The 18253-nt window shown below is 36.1% G+C and overlaps 1 protein-coding gene across 5 annotated transcripts in view; it reads left to right on the forward strand.

Annotated features, from left to right (window-relative positions):
- The window catches only part of METTL15 (methyltransferase like 15), a 190109-nt gene that overhangs the window by 26408 nt on the left and 145448 nt on the right, over positions 1–18253 (forward strand). For 3 of the 5 annotated variants that reach the window (XM_032356439.1, XM_032356441.1, XM_032356438.1), the window contains exon 3: positions 1977–2108. The exons of the other annotated variants lie outside the window; for them this stretch is intronic. In XM_032356439.1, coding sequence (XP_032212330.1) covers positions 1977–2108 — 132 coding nt within the window. The remainder of the gene's footprint in view (positions 1–1976; positions 2109–18253) is intronic. 5 annotated transcript variants of the gene reach the window in all.

Consider the following 18253-nt stretch of genomic DNA (forward strand, 5'->3'; position numbering starts at 1 on the left):
TTTGTAAATTTATTGTCAGTTGCTGAAAATTAACATGAAATGTGTATGCTTGCTATAAACATTTTCAATATTCTTAAAAATTAGACATGTTATATTTTGTATGATTTTCCATGAGATAATATTACTGCTAGAGATAGAAACCTAACTTTTTTTTTTTTTTGCAATGGACATGTTATATGAATCTTTGGTTGTGCTTTTGTTTTCTGATGTTTTATGTAAAAGTTCAAAAAGGAGGAGAAATTATGCATTCACTTTGCATTTTCTCTTTACTGAATTCAGGGATATATGATTTCCTGTTAAAATGTGAGTGGGAAGACTATAAGTCCTTTTAGATTATTTTCTGGTCATTCACATTTTATGGGTGATGCTTTATTTAATTATCTTAGGTGATTTGGGAATGTGTTGACTATCAACAGAATTTTTTAGACTATATTTAAAGTAGTACTAATGGTGTTTTAGGTCAGTACAGAAACACTAAATTGACAAAATACATCAATTAGCCTTTGATGGTTTTCCTTTTTGTTATGTTAATTTATTCTCCTGACTCAGAAATGAGCGCTCTTTTAGATTCAATTCATTTACACAGCAGGTCAGTGGACTTTGGGTTAACATGTCTATGAATAGATATTTGTAGTTATCTTGAACATTTGAAATTGTTTAGATTTCCCCCCAGTTTTATTTCTTTACTTAATTCCCTTTCTCTTTCTTTCTTTCTTCCTTTGTTACAGAGGGAGCTGAAGGCAGATGCTTAACTGACTGAGCTACCCAGGCACCCAGATCCCCATCCCCCATTTTATTATACTGGTTTTGTTAGATTGCAGAAGGCACACTCATCTACTTTGTTATTTATTTTTGAACTTTTTTCTTTCTAACATAATGACTAGGGGGGCAATATTTAAGTTACATCAGATTACTTATAGTTCTTTTGTATGCTCTATAAAAACTTATAAACTCAATCCAGTAAGTATGTATTGAATGTTTTTTATGTGTCTAGCATTGTGTTTGGGGATGTAGGGGTTACCAGAATTGGGGGTGAATAAACAAAGAGGGGATAATCAATACTCAGAATATTTTATCTTAACTGAAGGCTTACTTTATGTTTGTGAAATACAAGTATTAAGAAGGCACTGAATACAATTTGATCATCTAAATCTAGAGTTGGAGAAAGAGCTCAGGTGAAGTAGCTTTGGAATTCATGGAGAAAAGAGGTGGGTTTTCTCTCACTTAAGGACCACACCACTAAGGCAGCCATGTGTTGAGTGGTATGTGTGGGATGGATTTAAAGTTCTCCCAGGTTTATAATTCAACAGGTGAGAATAAGCCTTATGTAGATGTCCATAATAGTAATACTAGTTGAAAAGATAAGTGTTATAAGAAAGGTATATTATTCATGGGGCACCTGGGTGGCTCAGTGGGTTAAAGCCTCTGCCTTCGGCTCACGTCATGATCTCAGGGTCCTGGGATTGAGCCCCACATGCTGAGCAGAGAGCCTGCTTCCTCCTCTCTCTCTGCCTGCCTCTCTGCCTACTTGTGATCTCTGTCAAATAAATAAACAAAATCTTAAAAAAAAAAAATAAGGAAAGGTATGTTACTCAAATTAGCGGAAGGAGCAATTATGTTAAATAGGGTTCTTTAGAAAATGCATCATGGAGAAGGTAGCATTTGAGAAACACTTGGAAAGATGCTTATGCTTTTGGAGGCTTGAGTAGTTTATTGTTTGATGGAAGTTTATAGAACTCATGAAGTGTAATGGAAATTATCACCTGACTTAGCTTTTTATTACATGTATTATTCCAGCCTAATAATGTGAACTTGGAAATATCACTTGATTGTCGAAGCCTCAATTCCTAATATGGAGAAGGAAGATTCCTGTAATTATATCCTCTTTAAGGGTTTTTATAAACTATCACAGATTATTTGTAATTATCAGAGTTAACTTTATAGATGGACTGGATTTCTTCTGTTTACCTTTCCAGAACCACTCTATCCCTCTCTACCCTATTTGTGTCCTGGGAGGCTTGACCTTTCCCAACTACATCATCTGGCTCCCCTGCCCTTTGGTTTTTGGTTGGATTACACAAATGGGAGATACCAGCTGGAGATCAGAGGTGAGGGGAAAGCGAAGTCAGAGGACTTACTCCCCTGAGACCCTCCCTTGTGTTGCCTTGAATTGGATGGTATCCTTTCCTAAAAGCTATCTTCCTGTCAGGAGGCCCTCACTGTATAACTAACCCTCTTTGATAATCACTGGTAATCCTTATTCCTCTTGACCTTCAGGTTTAGGGATGGTAAGGTCTCTTGAAGCTAGATCCCCAGGAACTGTGCACTGTCCCTTAAACTCTATGTCTTTGTAAGTAGTCCCTTAATTAAACCACCATTCTCAAATTACCAAGTTTGAGCATGCCACCATTTTTCTTTTTCCACTGCCAGAACTGACTGAATACTGTCTATTCTCTTGGAATGACTTTTCTCCAATCTCTGTATCTTAAGTACTTATTACCATTAAGTGTAAATAGGAGTCTCTATAAAATGAAAATATTCTGGGAAGAATCACCTGTTAAGTTGTCTGGCTAATATGTTAATTGTCAGTAGTTATGATTAGATTATTTGCTACTTGTGTATGTGTGTGTGTATATGTATGCTTATGTGTGTCCCTCCTTTGTTTTGTATTCAGTGAGAACTCAACATTTTTGTGTTTAGTCATCTTTTTAGCAGAAAATACCATTAGGCTAATTGGATCAAAATGCATGGAGATTTTTCTTGTGGCAATGAAGAGTCTTTGAAGAGCATAAGGCAAGGAAAAACCTGGCTAAATTTCCATTTTCTTACAGGCTCCTCAGATGGTTGTATATATTGGGTGAATTTGTAGGCAAGGACGCTGATGTTTTATATTAGATAAAAGGTTATAAGTATCTGAACAAGAACAACAATATAATTAGTATGTGGATGACGAGTTGAAAAATGAGTGGTTGTGGCTGTGGATTGTGGATTAATATCACTCTTTTATTTTTTGTGTGAGTAATCAGATGGAGCATTGTGCTGCTACATGATATGGAGAATAATGGAGGAAGATCAGGTTTGGGGGAAAGATGATGAATTAATTTTTATTTGGATATCTGAGGTGCCTCAGGGACATCTAGTTTCTCCTGTAAAGAAGGGAGTTGACTGGATTAGTCTGAAGTAAGGAGGAGACCAGATTAGAAATAACAATTTAGGGGCGCCTGGCTGGCTCAGCCGGTTAAGTGTCTGCCTTTGGCTCCAGTCATGATTCTAGAGTCCTGGGATTGAGTCCACCAGGCTCGGCAGGGAGCCTGCTTCTCTCTGTCCTTCTGCCTACCACTCTGCCTGCTTGTGCTCTCTCTTTCTCTGTGTCAAATAAATAAATAAAATCTTAAAAAAAAAAAAAGAAGTAACAATTTAAAGAGTCATCTGCAAGGCATTATTTAAACCATAAAGATAATGAGGTCACTCAATAAAACATGAGGGATGAAGCAGTGAATAAGTAGTATGGAGAGGGAGAGAGAGAAAGAGAGCAAGAACTTTGGTTCTTATGTACCCATGAGAACTGGAGTACTTGTGCTTAAAGATTAGGGTAATTGATTTAAAAATGTTGAATTAGAACATCTTGAGCTTATGAGAAGATCCAGTAACTGAGCATAAGAGGTGAAGGTTACTGGATTTGAGATGGACATGTTGTCAAAGTATCAGAGTTTGTATTTACAATCAGAATGGATGCAGACTGACAAAGGGATATCGTATTGATTATTGACCATTTAAATATGACAAGTGGCATTGCTAAATATGAATTGATTTTCTGATATGGAAAGCTGTTCTTGGTAATGTTGCTCTCAATTTACACAATAGTTACATTCCTAGATAATTCACTGTATATTAAATTCTTGCAAAAAGTACTGTGTGATATGTAATTTAAAATTCAGTTTCTCGGACTTAATTGTCCTTCCCTTTCTTCCACCCTCTTCCTGAGCTATATGTCATATAGAATTTGGGTTCTTTTGCAGCACTGTGCTGTGGATTTTAAGACATACAGCATGCCTGTACCTCATCCATTAAAAGCCAGTGGCATCCTCTGATTCTCTGTACAGCCTAAGCACATCTCAAAATGGCCCTGTTGGGCACCACTGGGTTAGGGGAAAGAAGGCGCAGAGTAGCATGTGGATTGGATCAAGGAAAAGGGTTGTGTTTGCACTGTGACCTAGTATGATAGAGGTATGAGGCAGAAAATCAAGTAGAATCTTGATAAAAAGTTGAAATGTGCAAAGTAATAAAATTTTCTTACCGTCTTAGACTCCTGACTTCATTAACTCCTTCCTCCAAGAGATCCCCAGCCCATATGTAGTCGGCAGCCAAGTTATATGTTAACACTTAATGACCTGGAAAAAATTCTTGACTAGATTTGGTGAAGAGTGTAATTTCAGCATAATTTGTCTTTTAGCTACATTAGCATTTTACTTCCTTTTTTTTTAAAGTTTTTTTATATTTAAATTCAATTAGTCGATATGTTTTCATCATTAGTACTTCCTTTCTGCTAACTTCCAAGCATACCTTTTCTATATGAAGACAAGTATGAATGCCTTATCTTTCCCATTTAAACGTTTATTCTCATTTTTTCTTGACATCAGTAAATGTATTGAATAAAATTGTAATCACTGAATTTGTTTGCTTACAGATATATCCAGTTGTACTAAAATGCAGTAGAATCATTGCAGTTTCATCTTTTGTTCAAACTGATAAATTTTTAATAGTGTCACCTTTGTCCAATTTTAACAGTTTTTGTTATTTTGGAAGAATCATCTCATTTGCAGCAGTTTACTACTGGGGATCTTAATCAAAAGTATTGCTTTTGAAAGATTAAATTCAAGTTGTGTTATTTAGATATCGCACTTATTTTAAATTAGATAACTTTTGTAATATGGAACAGTATTTCCATTTTAAATAAAATTTAGGATGATAAAAAAATGATTAGGAATAAGTGAGGTTTGATGAGGTTTTTATAGCTTCTTTGTGAAGTAAAACCCTATCCTTAATAGTGAAGATTAGAAGTAATTCCTGAAGTATACATGCTTTGTGAAATTTATTCCTACTTTCAGTCTGTTTCTTGGGAGAAATGCCCATGCCAAGAAAATCATTGTGATTAACATTAATTGTTATGCTTCTTGGGTTTCCCTGCAGATAAGCCAGAGTTGTAAAAAATGGACACTTTTTTTTTATTCTTTCCTATGAAGGTCACAGCAACTGATATGGTCTTGAAATGGAGCACTGATGGTCACCTACCTGATTGAAATGGCACTATGTAATTATATCACAATTATATGCATGGGTGGCATCTCTTTATTAAGTTACATTTCTTCTTTATTAAAATACATATCATTTTTATGTGAGAAAATTAGATATTTCATAAAATCCAATTTATTCGTGTCCCTTAGCCTTAATACATTAGCTGTGTTTTAAACTGGTAGGAAATAATTTGTTCTTGCTGTCTTTCTCTTTTTATCATGGGCTTTTGTTAATCTTGAAAATGAATCTATTAAATCAATTAAATTAATTTCAGCTGCTTTTAAGTTCATTCTATGAGGGCTTCCCCCAATGAGATTTTCATAAACTATAATTGAGTTTATATTTACCCTAAAGTGAGTTTTTCAGTCATTTGTCCTTTGAAATTCACTTTGGTATGGCATGTGGTATATTAGATGAGAATTATTTCTTCATCTTTGATACATGGTAGTGTTTTGTTTGCTTGTTTGATTGCTTGTTTGTTGTTTTTGCCACAGATGACAAATTCCTGAGAGTTCTATGAAAATCAAATTTCAGATCTTTCTATTTCCTCACTGTGTATTATAATCTTACCATGTTTTATCTGAATAAAATATTGAATTAATACTGATTCTAGAAATCAGCAAGATTAAAGATGAAAGGGAAGGTATATTTTTTAACTTTTAATTTTCATTTTCTCAGATTTGGAAGTCTATAGACTTATCAGAATAATGATGCATAAGGAAATTAATTGCAGCTTACAAAATAAAAAGTTTTAATATGTGGTATTTGCTAAAATATATCATGTCATAAATAACAAAATCCTAACTGGGAGTATTACTTAAGTGTCATCTGATTTAAGAAAAAGACAAAAAATCTTAGGGTATGTAACTTTTTAAGTTTTTCTTTTTGGGATGTTAAAAATTGACTTTAAAAATGTCTCTTAGAGGAGTGGGCCAGGGAGTAGAAGGTATGAGGCAGGTGTAGAGTGCTTTAAAGTCTTGTTTCTGGAACATGGCAGGAAATAGGGCACCTTGTGGTTGGGAATTATGACTCAGATTAAGCCCTTCAGTCTAGGTCCTGGAGTTTAATATATTGGGGAAGATAAAAAAATAAATAGTGAACACACTGTGATATCCAGTTTAGAAACGGCTTCCATTGATATTCATCTCCTGGTACCCATGCTCTTTGTAGTTCCTTCCCGCAATGAATTGGGTTGACCAGTGTAACCAGTAAGATATTATAGAAATGGTGGTGGTTGACTTCTGAAGCTTTCAGAAAAGAAATAATGGCTTCTTCCTTGCTGTCTCTTAAATTGCTTGCTTGCTTAGGGAGGCCAGTTACCATGCCATTAGGATGCTAAAGTCGCCACAGGGTGGAATTAAGGCCTCTTGCTAACACCTAGCACTAGGTAAGTGAGCCATCTTGGAAGCAGATCCTTCAGCCTCAAACAAGCCAGATGAATGTAATACTGGCTGACACTGACTGCAGCCTTGTGAAAGACCTCAAGCCAGAATCACCTGGTTAAACTGTTTCTTTATTCCTAACCCATAGAAACTGTGAGGTAATAAATATTTATTGTATTAAGCCCCTAAACTGAGGGTAATTCGTTATGCAGCACAGGAATGCAGAAGTAATACACACAAATAAATCAGAGTTTCAACTGTGATAATTGTCATCAAGGAAAGGTATGCACTGCTGTGAGAATAACTAACAGACTTCAGATTTAGTGTGGGGTTTTGAGAAGGGCTTGTGAGCTTAGATCTAAAGAACAGAAAAGAGCATTCCTGACAGTGAAGAATATTTGAAATACAGTTGTAGGAGGAAGCAGAATAATTTTGAGAAACCTGAAGACCACCAGTGTCGCTAAGGGTAGACAACAAAGAAGAGATGGAAAGAAAGGAAGGTAGAGAGATCGGAAAATGCTAGGCCTGGGACTATGTAAGGATTTTGGTCTTTATTTTAAAAAGCAGTGGGAGGGCGTCTGGGTGGCTCAGTTGGTTAAACAACTGCCTTTGCGGGGCGTCTGGGTGGCTCAGTTGGTTAAGCAACTGCCTTCGGCTCAGGTCACGGTCCCGGAGTCCGGGGATCGAGTCCCCCATCAGGCTCCCAGCTCCATGGGGAGTCTGCTTCTCCCTCTTACCTTCTCGCCTTTCATGCTCTCTCTCACTGTCTCTCTCTCAAATAAATAAATAAAATCTTTAAAAAACAAAACAAAACAAAAAAAAACAACTGCCTTCGGCTCAGGTCTTGATCCTGGAGTCCTAGGATCGAGTCCTGCATCGGGCTCCTAGTTCCACGGGGAGTCTGCTTCTACTTCTGACCTTCTCCCCTCTCATGCTCTTTCTCACTGTCTCTCTGGCAAATAAATTAAAAAAAATTTTTTTCTTAAAGATTTTATTTATTTATTTGACACAGAGAGGTCACAAGTAGGCAGAGAGAGAGGGGGAGGCAGGCTCCCTGCTGAGCAGCCAGCCCTATGCAGGGCTCAATCCCAGGACCCTGAGATCATGACCTGAGCCGGAGGCAGAGGCTTAACCCACTGAGCCACCCAGGTGCCCCAATAAATAAAATCTCTTAAAAAAAAAATAAAATAAGAAGCAGTGGGAATCCATTAAAACGTTTTTTATCGAGGGTTGTGGGGTAACTAGATTGGATATGGGTTTTGTAAAGAATGTTCAGATTGCCTTGTGGAGAATGAATTAGAAGTGGTAGCCTGGGGCGCCTGGGTGGCTCAGTGGGTTAAGCCGCTGCCTTCGGCTCGGGTCATGATCTCAGGGTCCTGGGATCGAGTTCCGCATCGGGCTCTCTGCTCAGCAGGGAGCCTGCTTCCTCCTCTCTTTCCGCTTGCCTCTCTGCCTGCTTGTCATCTCTCTCTGTCAAATAAATAAATAAAATCTTTAAAAAAAAAAAAAAAAGAAAAAGAAGTGGTAGCCTGGGAATGGTTATGCAATGGTGGATGAAAAGAGACAGTTGGAAAGCAACTGAATTGATCTCATGAGGTATTGGTAGTTTGGACTAGTGTGGTGGCAGTCTAGATGGAGAGAGGTGGGCAGATCTGAGAGGTTTTGTATTTAAAATAAGCAGAATGTTGTGAGGAGTCAGATAGGAGAGATGAAGAGTTAAAAGGAGCTGTTAATGAAGCTGTTCAGCCTTGTCACTGGATGGATAAAGACTCAATTTTTTTTAAAGGAAGATCTTGTATTTTGTTTTGGATGTGTCGTTAGATCCTTTTTAAACAGCCAAAATGGATTTTCCAGAGCTAGTTAGCTGCATTGTTTGGAAACTTAGTGGAGAGGTATGAACATGAGACAAAAAAGTTTGTCAGATGCATTTCTTATGAAGTCCTTACCTGTGTGATGTAGTCCTTGAGGAGTGTTGTGGTCAAAAGAACACAGTCCAGTAAAAAACAGTTGCTTCAAAATAACGCAAAACCTTTATGCATTTCTTAAAACTGTGAATGGGACTCCTGATTCCCAACAGTACTATCTGATACCTTTCCTATTTTCTGTCTTCCTATTTTCTGTCCGTCTGCAGCTGCTTTTCCACCCCTTTATTCAAAACTCCTGAAGAAGCTGACCCTCTCCTCCTATCCAGGCCAACTTTTACACTTATTCCTCCTTTATCTTATTTTTTTTCTCTGCATTATTTTAACTGATGTTATTTTTTCCTGATTTGACAACATAGGGTCTTCCTTGCTGTGGAGGGTAGGGAAACTAGGAACACAAAGTCGGATGTTCTTTTGCTGGCTTAGGACAGGTAAGTCAGGGAACACTTCTGGGAACAATGACACATTGATGATTTTTTTTTGCATCACCGAGTTTTTAGCATATAAGTAAAAATTGAAGCCTTTGGCTTAGATTATTTTGCTTGTCATTGAGTAAATGAGTGTCCTGATCCTTAAATAGCTCTATTATTTAATGGTTTGAATCAAGAAGGTGAGCCTAGAAGTGTTGACTTCTGACTGGAACCTCTGAGCTAACTCCTGCTTCAAGTCTCAGCTTAGATAATGGTTTCTTTGAAAATGGTTTCTTCTCTGACATTTCATTTCCAGGTTAGGTTCTTCTCCAGTTAGCACTGAACCTTATTTCCCCTTATCATGGCTGTGATTTTTTAATTGCATGTAGTCCCCAATATTCTAGCCTTGGGAGGGTGGAGGACAAATTCACCATTGTATTCTTAGTAAGCACTACCTTACCTTTTATGTAATGAAACTCATTAAGCACTTGTTTAATTTAAGCAGGTATTCTCATACGGCTCATTAGGTTTCATATGTGTATATCAACCATATTTCCTGTTTCTCTTACTGGTAAAATATATAGCCTTTCTCTTTAACAAACAACATAAAATAGCTATAATCCAGGTTCTTGCCTTATATTATGACTTTGAACTCTTTGCCATTTAATATTTGTAAAAAGTTTGGAGGAAATAAAATTTATGAAGGACTGTACTATACTTGTATTATATTTTCATTTTCTTAAAATTGGTTTTACTGAATCATGTTATTCCATAGATTACTTATATCAAGGGATATGAAAGGTAACACAGCTTTGAAATCCATTGTTGTGTCCACTTCTAGGGATGTAGGAGAATATAGTTTATTGTGATTTTTTTTTTTATGATTTTATTTATTTATTTGACAGAGATCACAAGTAGGCACAGAGGCAGGCAGAGAGAGAGGTAGAAGTAGGCTCCCCACTGAGCAGAGAGCCCAATGCGGGGCTTGATCCTAGGTCCCTGGGATCATGACCTGAGCGGAAGGCAGAGGCTTTAACCCACTGAGCCACGCAGGTGCCCCGTATTGTGATTTCTTTATGAGGACTGATAGGGAATCTTTTTCAAGATGTAGTAAGTAGGAAGACTGATTTTGAACAACTATGACTTGTGTATGTGTGTACATGTGGGTATTTAATTTTTTGTGGATGGGGTGATTGAGATGTCTGCATGTTTCTTTGCACTGGTTTCTGGGGCACTCATTTGGCTGCGTTTATCAAAGGACATAAACATTCTGTGTTCTGTGTTTTGATTAGTAGTCTTACTACTGACTTTAACTATACTTTTTTATTTCTTCCATCTTTATTACCACCTTAATCCCTTTCCTATCTCCATTTCTTTACTTTCTTACTTTCTGTGCTAATTTATCTTTGTAACTCATCTCAGATTTTCTTTGAATCACAAAGCGTTAAAAATTACATGTAGACATCTACAGCCTAATGGATCTCTTTTGGCTGTTTGTTTGGGAGCTGACTTCTTCTATTAACTTTGACTTCTCTCACTAGATCCTCTAGGCTCTCCAGGATATTGAGACTGGCTGTGGCCTGTGGAGCACCTCCGCTCTTAGTCTCTATTTTGTGAGTAAAGGGTCTTGTTTGTCTTCCCTGTAGGCAGGAGTCTTTCATTCCTCTTTTCTCTGGTCTTCTACCCATTCTCCCAACCTCAGAGCAGTTTTAAGTATTTTAAAAATAGTTGCCTTTGTTATAACTCTATGATTTAATAAAATGTTTGCGTTAGGTTGAGGTAAATTTTAAACTAAAAGCAAGGAAAGCTAGTTACTTGCCTTCTTTTTTTATTATGTTTTGTAGGTTTTTTTTTTTTTTGAAGAACCATTTAAGGCACTTATTTATATTAATTCCAGAAAGGTCAGTAATCTTGGATCACATTAAGGATAAAGTAAATCTGAAAAAAAATTAAGAAAGTTCCCGTGGACTAAATATATTTTGATGATTTTAGGCTTTTGTTCATATCTAAATTTTATTTCCATTGATATTTCAAAGAGTTAGGAAGATGGGATGGTTTCACATAATGAATAGGTATATTTAATTGAACACTTTAATATTAGTTATTTATATCCTCTAGATAGTTTTAAAAAACTAGCATTTTTTATAGTTATATTTGCAAAACTGATTTTAAAGTAATATATTTTCAGTGTTTTGTTAACAAATCAAACTTTTCAATCTATTTCTGACTATTAAACCTTTCTGGAAAGTTGTTTTGTATCCTTCCGGTCATCTAAATTTATCACAGGCCTTTAACTAAGAAGGTTGGTGAACCTTCTTTCCTTTTGATCTTGCATCCTGGCGGGTGCTTGGATATTTCTTCTGTAAGAAAAGTTTTGGTGGATGAGTCAGTGCACTGAGTCATAGGCAGCATGAAGCCTCTAGTGTTCTATACGAACTAATTGGAAACAGTTTCAAAATTAATTAAGGCACAGTTGTCAGCTCAGTGTTACTGATTGACATCCCACCAAAGTATTTTGTCTTTTGGCAACTTGCTTAATTGTTCTTTAGTATTTAGGTTTTTGTTTGGCTTTATGTTTTTTTTCTTTTTTTCTGTTTTTTTTTTTTTTTTTAAATCTGTTGACTAGACCTATAGTTACCATGTTGATTTTGTTAAAGCCCTTTTATGAACCTTGTGTCATTTGTGTTTAATTTCTCCCTTGCTTGATGCCTTTTTTCCCTTAAAAATTATTCAATATAATTCATTTTCTTTTTGGCTTGCTAATTTATCAGGTCATGAGAAAAATCTTTTATGCGCCACAGAAATTAGTTCATACAGTAATAGTATATTGATTTGTCAAATAAGAGTCCCCTCTCCAACTAAACACTATGTTTGATTTGGTAAAAACAACTTGAAAGTCTTGCATAGATTTCTTTACATGCATTAATTTGACCTTAATAAATTGATTAAATATGACATGTTCTTGAAAGTTTCTTTTTCTTTCTTGTACTTAGATTTGTTTGAAAGTACTTTCATTTGTATGAAGGATTTTGCAAGGGGGACATTGATTAGGTATTCTTCATGTTTACAGAAGATTAAACAAGAATTCAAGACCAGGAGGAAGTTTTAGCTGAAGAGATCAGATATGTTCTGTGGAGATGATAGAATGCTAAGATAAATTAGTAAAGGGGGAGGGGGAAGAAAAGAAAGAGATTTTACTTACCCATAGTCAGATGTGGAACTTGAAGCCCTGCAAGTTAATAACTTCTTGAAAGTCCTTCGCTGTATCTGTACAGTAAACACCTGAGGCGGTCTATGGCAGTTCTTTAGTGTGCTGTCTCATGCCAGATTTGGGGACTATGCCAAAGGAAGATGTACAAAAAGTATTTGTTCTAGTTATTCAGTAGACAGTCTATATAACAGTAAATGAATTACACATTTTCTAATCATTCCTCCTAACCATTACTTTTGAAGTTATTTCATTGCAGTTGAGAAACATTTTACAGTTGATGACATGTCAGTTTAATTGGCAGCATCTTTTCTTCATAATACATAAGTTCAATGCTGCATCTTATAATCAGTATGATCTTAAGATTTGTTGGAATATAGTAGATGGTCTTTGTTCTTCTCACTCCTTAGAAATGTTCAAGAACAAAGGCAGCCATTTAACCTTTTGGTTTTTCTTTCATTTTTCCCTAAGTCTGTTCTAATGAGATGGTTTTTTAAAGATTCAATGGTCAACTAAGTTTTAGAAACGCAGCATAATCTGTCCTCTTGGAGATTCTCATTGTACACTAGCATGTAAGAATTTTAGCCAAAATAAAAAAAAATATTTTTAACTTTGTTTAACTTATCATTGCCCGAAGAATCTCCTGCACTCTGCCTCTTTCTTATTTGTTTGTGCTTGAAGAATTTACTACTCTGCATGTAACTTTGGGAAATGCTGGATTACACACTCTCTTGCCTGGGTATCACCAGTTGAGAATCTAACATTTCTGAAGGTCAACAGATTTTTCTTTTTCAGATTTCCTACCCAAGCTCACTTTATTTTTATGGATTGGCCACACCTTGTTACCAACTCCTTATCCTTTTTATCTTTTTAGTTTCTTGAGTTGTGTCTTAGTGTATAGTTTTCCTCTTTGCTAGCAAAATTGTGACATTTGAAGCTTATTAACTGGGTGTTTGAAGTTTTATTAAGGTTCTAAACATCCAGAGAATTCTTGCTAATGTATAAATTACAAATGTCTATTTTACATTTTCTTGCATTTTATGACATCTAGAGGTCAGTAGTAGGTTATAGGAGTTTCATCCTATATCTTATGCTGATCTCTTCAAAGGTATGATATTTTTCATCTTCCAAGGACTCACTGAAGAGGAGTAAATTTCTATTCCCTGCTATTTTTCTTATTTATCTCTTTATATCCTGACCCTGCCTTTCCCTCCACTCCTCTTTCTCCTTTACTCTGCCCTCCCCCTAATATCTGGACTCAGTTTATTTATCAATTCTTTGTTCTACACCAGGATTATTTATTTAATCATGTAATATTTGGTCACTCTTACTCCCAATTATATACTACATTTTAGTTAGTAATATTGCCTCTGGATCCCTTTCTTAGCACGTCTATACAAAAGAGCCTATCTGTGGCTTTTTATGCATAAGCTACACTAATTTTTTACCAATCTTCCGGTTGGCCAGTCATGTTTTTTCAATCATCTAGCATTCAGGTATACTGATTTTATTGCAGTGTTTTCCAGTTTCTTCCTTTCTTACTTGTGGTACTTGTAGCTATGCCTGTAGTGATCATTCCTGTCAGCAAGTATTCTCGAGTTTGTGGTGAGTTTCTAAAACTGTAGTGGCCATCATGTAGCTTACACCTTAAGTACCCTGTGATCTCAGTGAGGAAAAACCCATTAAGTCATAGTTTACAGCATTCGTTGCATATAAAGGGGACCCAGAGAAGTATAATACTGCATTAAGATTGTGGGAAATGGGATTAGGTATGTGGACTGGTGCCAGATTGTTTAGCAGTTTTACTGCCAGGCTAGGATCGCTCTTGAGTAAGGGAATAATATGTTTCATTTTTCCTATTGAGCTATGTATTTAGCCAGAAACTTGAATTTATTTCAGGAAGCTTGATGCTTCATTACCAGCACATCTGTTAGGGTTCAGTCTGTTTTCTGATTTTTTTTTTTTTTTTTTAGCTTTTTCTACTTTGAAGAACCTATGTCATTGGATTTTCTGATGATTAAATTAGACATTGTTCATAAAACATTTGACAAACAGTGCTTGGTACATACGGCGATGACAATAATATGATGACAAAAAGTACTGGAATATGGATGTAGCTGAGATATGTGATGAGGGGAGTTTTGGGGGTGGGAGGTGAAACCGGACAATCGGTTCTAGTCCAGCAAGCCTAGCTGGGTAGCAGACATACCACCACAGGGCCATTCTTGCAGCTTGTATTTTCTAGGTTGGAAGTCAGGCCACTCAGGTTCTATTCCCAACCCTTTACCCATCACCTTTCCTTCTAGGCTACTATGCCTTCATAGATAAAATAACTGATTTGAGCTAGGTAATTATTAAAAAGTATTATCCTCAATTTAAAATATATGATATTTTCGGGTTGGGCAACTAGTGATTGAGGATAGCTAAGGAGAGCTATTATTTCATTGTATTGTTTCTGATGGACCACCAGAACCAAAGAGGTGAATAAATGTTGAGGATTCATCTGCCTGCAGTAGAAAAATTATTTTACACAAGAAGGATCTATACCAAAAGAGCACTATAGCAAAAACAGTACCTTAAGGTACATTTAAAATGCATTTGTGTTTTTCAAATTGAGAATCAATACATAAAATTCTGAGGCAAGAAAACATGCCTGCAATTGGAAATGGCTCATTGAGTCAGTTGAAGAATTTAGAGGAATAAATTGGGCAGTATTTGATACTTTTTAAAAAATTCATAAAAATTTTTTTTAAATCAAATGAAAAAAAATCTTTAATACTAAGCATATCATTATAAATGTGAACATGATCTGATTTACCTTAAACAAATGTTTTACATTAAACATATATCATATATTTTCTATTTTACCAAATAAACTTTAATTACAATTACATTCATTGACTTTAAGTCATTTACATTTTAAGTCAGTCAGTCATTAATAAGATTTCTTATATTTTAAACACCCTTTTTTAGCTTCCCCGTCACCTAATTGTTCTTTTTTTTTAAAAAAAATCTATTTTTATTTATTTTCAGCATAACAGTATTCATTATTTTTGCACCACACCCAGTGCTCCATGCAATCCGTGCCCTCTATAATACCTACCACGTGGTACCCCAACCTCCCACCCCCTGCCCCTTCAAAACCCTCAGATTGATTTTCTGAGTCCATAGTCTCTCATGGTTCACCTCCCCTTCCAATTTCCCCCAACTCCCTTCTCCTTTCTAACTCCCCATGTCCTCCATGCTATTTGTTATGCTCCACAAATAAGTGAAATCATATGATAATTGACTCTCTCTGCTTGACTTATTTCGCTCAGCATATTTGATACTTTTTATATTCCTTGCATACCTGAAGTCATTGCAGCCTCTTCCAATTTCAAATACACAGTTCAGGCCTGTCCTTTCCCAGGATAACATCTCTTGAGCAGGCAGTCTTAAACTCCTTGCCAGATTAAGTTGGAAAGGCTTAATCGTCTCAGTTGTCTTCTCATGCCTTCCAATCTACTATAGTTTGCTCCTTTGTGTTAGATTGTCAACAAAGTAGTGAGATTGGAAGATTTTTAAGATACCTTCCAATTCAGTAATTGTATTATATCAGTATGTACTGATCTTTCTTCAGCTTGGTCCATGTTTCATTCTTAGTGGTTCTTTTGCCTTCTCTTTTCTGTTACTGTCTGTTTCCCTGTTATTATTTCTATGTGGGCCATGGCAATGAGGTGGATTTGTGTGAGAGAGATTATGGGAGCAAAGAATTTGATCAGTATCTTCTCACTAACAACTTCTTCCACAAGCAAACACACAAAGAGGTATCTGTTATTTTGGATATGGAGAAGGAGGAGACAGAGAAAAATAAAAGAAAAGGTAAGGATACTGAGTTGGAAAAGATTCTTTGGGAATATTTGTACCAAATTTGAAGTGGAGATTTTAAAAAATTACATTCTTTTCCTACATGTATATAGTATGCCTCCTCGGGGTTGGGGGGAAACTAAACAAAACCCCTGACATTTATATAATTTCACTCTAAAGGATGGAATATGTTTCTATCACTTATAGTGATCAGCAGTTTAGGAATCCTTCCCATGAGGGTTTGAATGTTAAAAACAGCAGAGAATAATTCCTGTCTATTCAAGAGAGTTGAGGCATTAGCCTTACTTTCTTATAACCATTATTTATCAAAGGTATTCTCAGAAGGTAATGATAAACCTGAAACTGTTGGAACCTGTGCTGATACACTCCCACACTATGTTGTTGGAATAGATTTAAGCACTCTTTGTAAACCCATGCCAGAAAGTTCTTACCATTTGAAGTTTCTGCCCTCCGTTGGATTAGGAGGAGGAATTTCCCATCTGTTCAGACAGAAGAACAGCGATCAAAAAATAGATAATAAAAAAGATTTCCCTGTTTGAGATGCGCTTTTTGTGGATAAAAGCTTTTCATTGGAAGGAATTGTTTGTTTCCACATGACAAATATTTGGACCTGATGTTCAAAACAAGTATTTGGATCTGAATTAAAAACAAACTTATAGCTTTCAATATTATACTATATAATTTACTTGTTTTGGTTGGTAGTTGAATTCAAAACCCATTCTTTTGCTTGGTATCTCACCTCCCCACTTTAGAACACATCACCACCTTCTCATCTCTTACCAGGATGACTGCAAGAACTTCTTAATTGGTCACTTACCTTCAATACATCTTCCACTCTGCTGTTCCGTGGATCTAATGTTGTATCTGATCATACCACTTTTCAGTTTAGTGGTCTATAGATTCCTGGCAAATGTACAAGTTCCTTTACCACTAGGCCCATTTTATGTCTTCAGACTGCTGTTCTGCCACATGCTCTACTTGCCTCTCACGTCAGACTTGTGATAGTCTTTATGCCTTTGTTACTCTATACATACTTCTGTCCCTTCTTTCTTCCATGATGGCATTTATTGCACTGTTTATTTCGCTCTTCTTTTTTTCAGGGTAACGTTTATTACATTCTTCATAATTGTTTTCTTACTGGTTTCCTCTTTAAAACTGGGTCATACCTACTCTGTATTTTCCCAGCATTGAGCCCATTTGCCCCTCCTTCTGCACCTTATAAGTTTCAGTTTGCCTTTGCCCCACAAAGTTTAGAATCGCATGTGAACTTTGAACTTATGGCTATTCTTTAAGACCCTTATTTCTTGAGTTTTCCCCTGAAAATGAATCTTTAATATCTATTTTTTAACCCCTGTTATTATCGGTCCCACCTTCTTCCTTCACATTTCAATAATCAAGTACAATTATTTGCCTCTGAGATAGAGAGGGTTAGCCCCTGGCATGAGTGTCTGGTTTATTCATACTATATATAACATTGGTTAGTCTATAGTACTGCTTTTATTTCCTGAGACTTTTAGATTTTCCTTCTAAATCCCCTTGGCCACACCTGTTACTTTATGTATATTCTAGATAACTGGATTTGGGTTTAGATAAGTGAAATGAGTGCCCTGATATCACAGAACACAGAAATGATAGAATTAGTTTTATATGGCCTCAAAGCGTGTGTGTGTGTGTGTGTGTGTGTGTGTGTGTGTGTATGTGTTGTGGTGGTGGAGGTGGTAGTGGTTTTCTGCATCTCGCTACTGCTTCCCTTCAGGTTTATAAGCATTATGCCTAAGCTGATCTCCAAAATGTCTTGTAACCTCCACTCTTCCTTTTTCATTTCCAACTGGATAACAGAGAAAGAAGTGGGACTCAGGATACAAAATTTTTCTTTCCAGTTGATTTTTAGTGAGTTTTGTGTATATATTTAGTGGTAGCCAAATGGTGGTCACATCACATTCTTTTTATAGTTTGATAGTTCACACAGGGCAAAAGGGAAAAAAGTTATGAAACTTTTTTTTTTTTTTTTTTTTTTTAGTTCACAGTCTTTAGGGGATGGATTTTAATTTTGAAAAATAATTTTTAAAAAGAAGTATTTTAATGTGTGATTCATACAGTTGGGGGTTGGCTAAATGGAAAGGGAGGAGATGAAAGGAGAGAGGGAGGAATGGAGAGGAAGAAAGAGTG

Source organism: Mustela erminea, chromosome 9 (genome assembly GCF_009829155.1).
Source record: "Mustela erminea isolate mMusErm1 chromosome 9, mMusErm1.Pri, whole genome shotgun sequence".
NCBI lineage: Eukaryota > Metazoa > Chordata > Mammalia > Carnivora > Mustelidae > Mustela > Mustela erminea.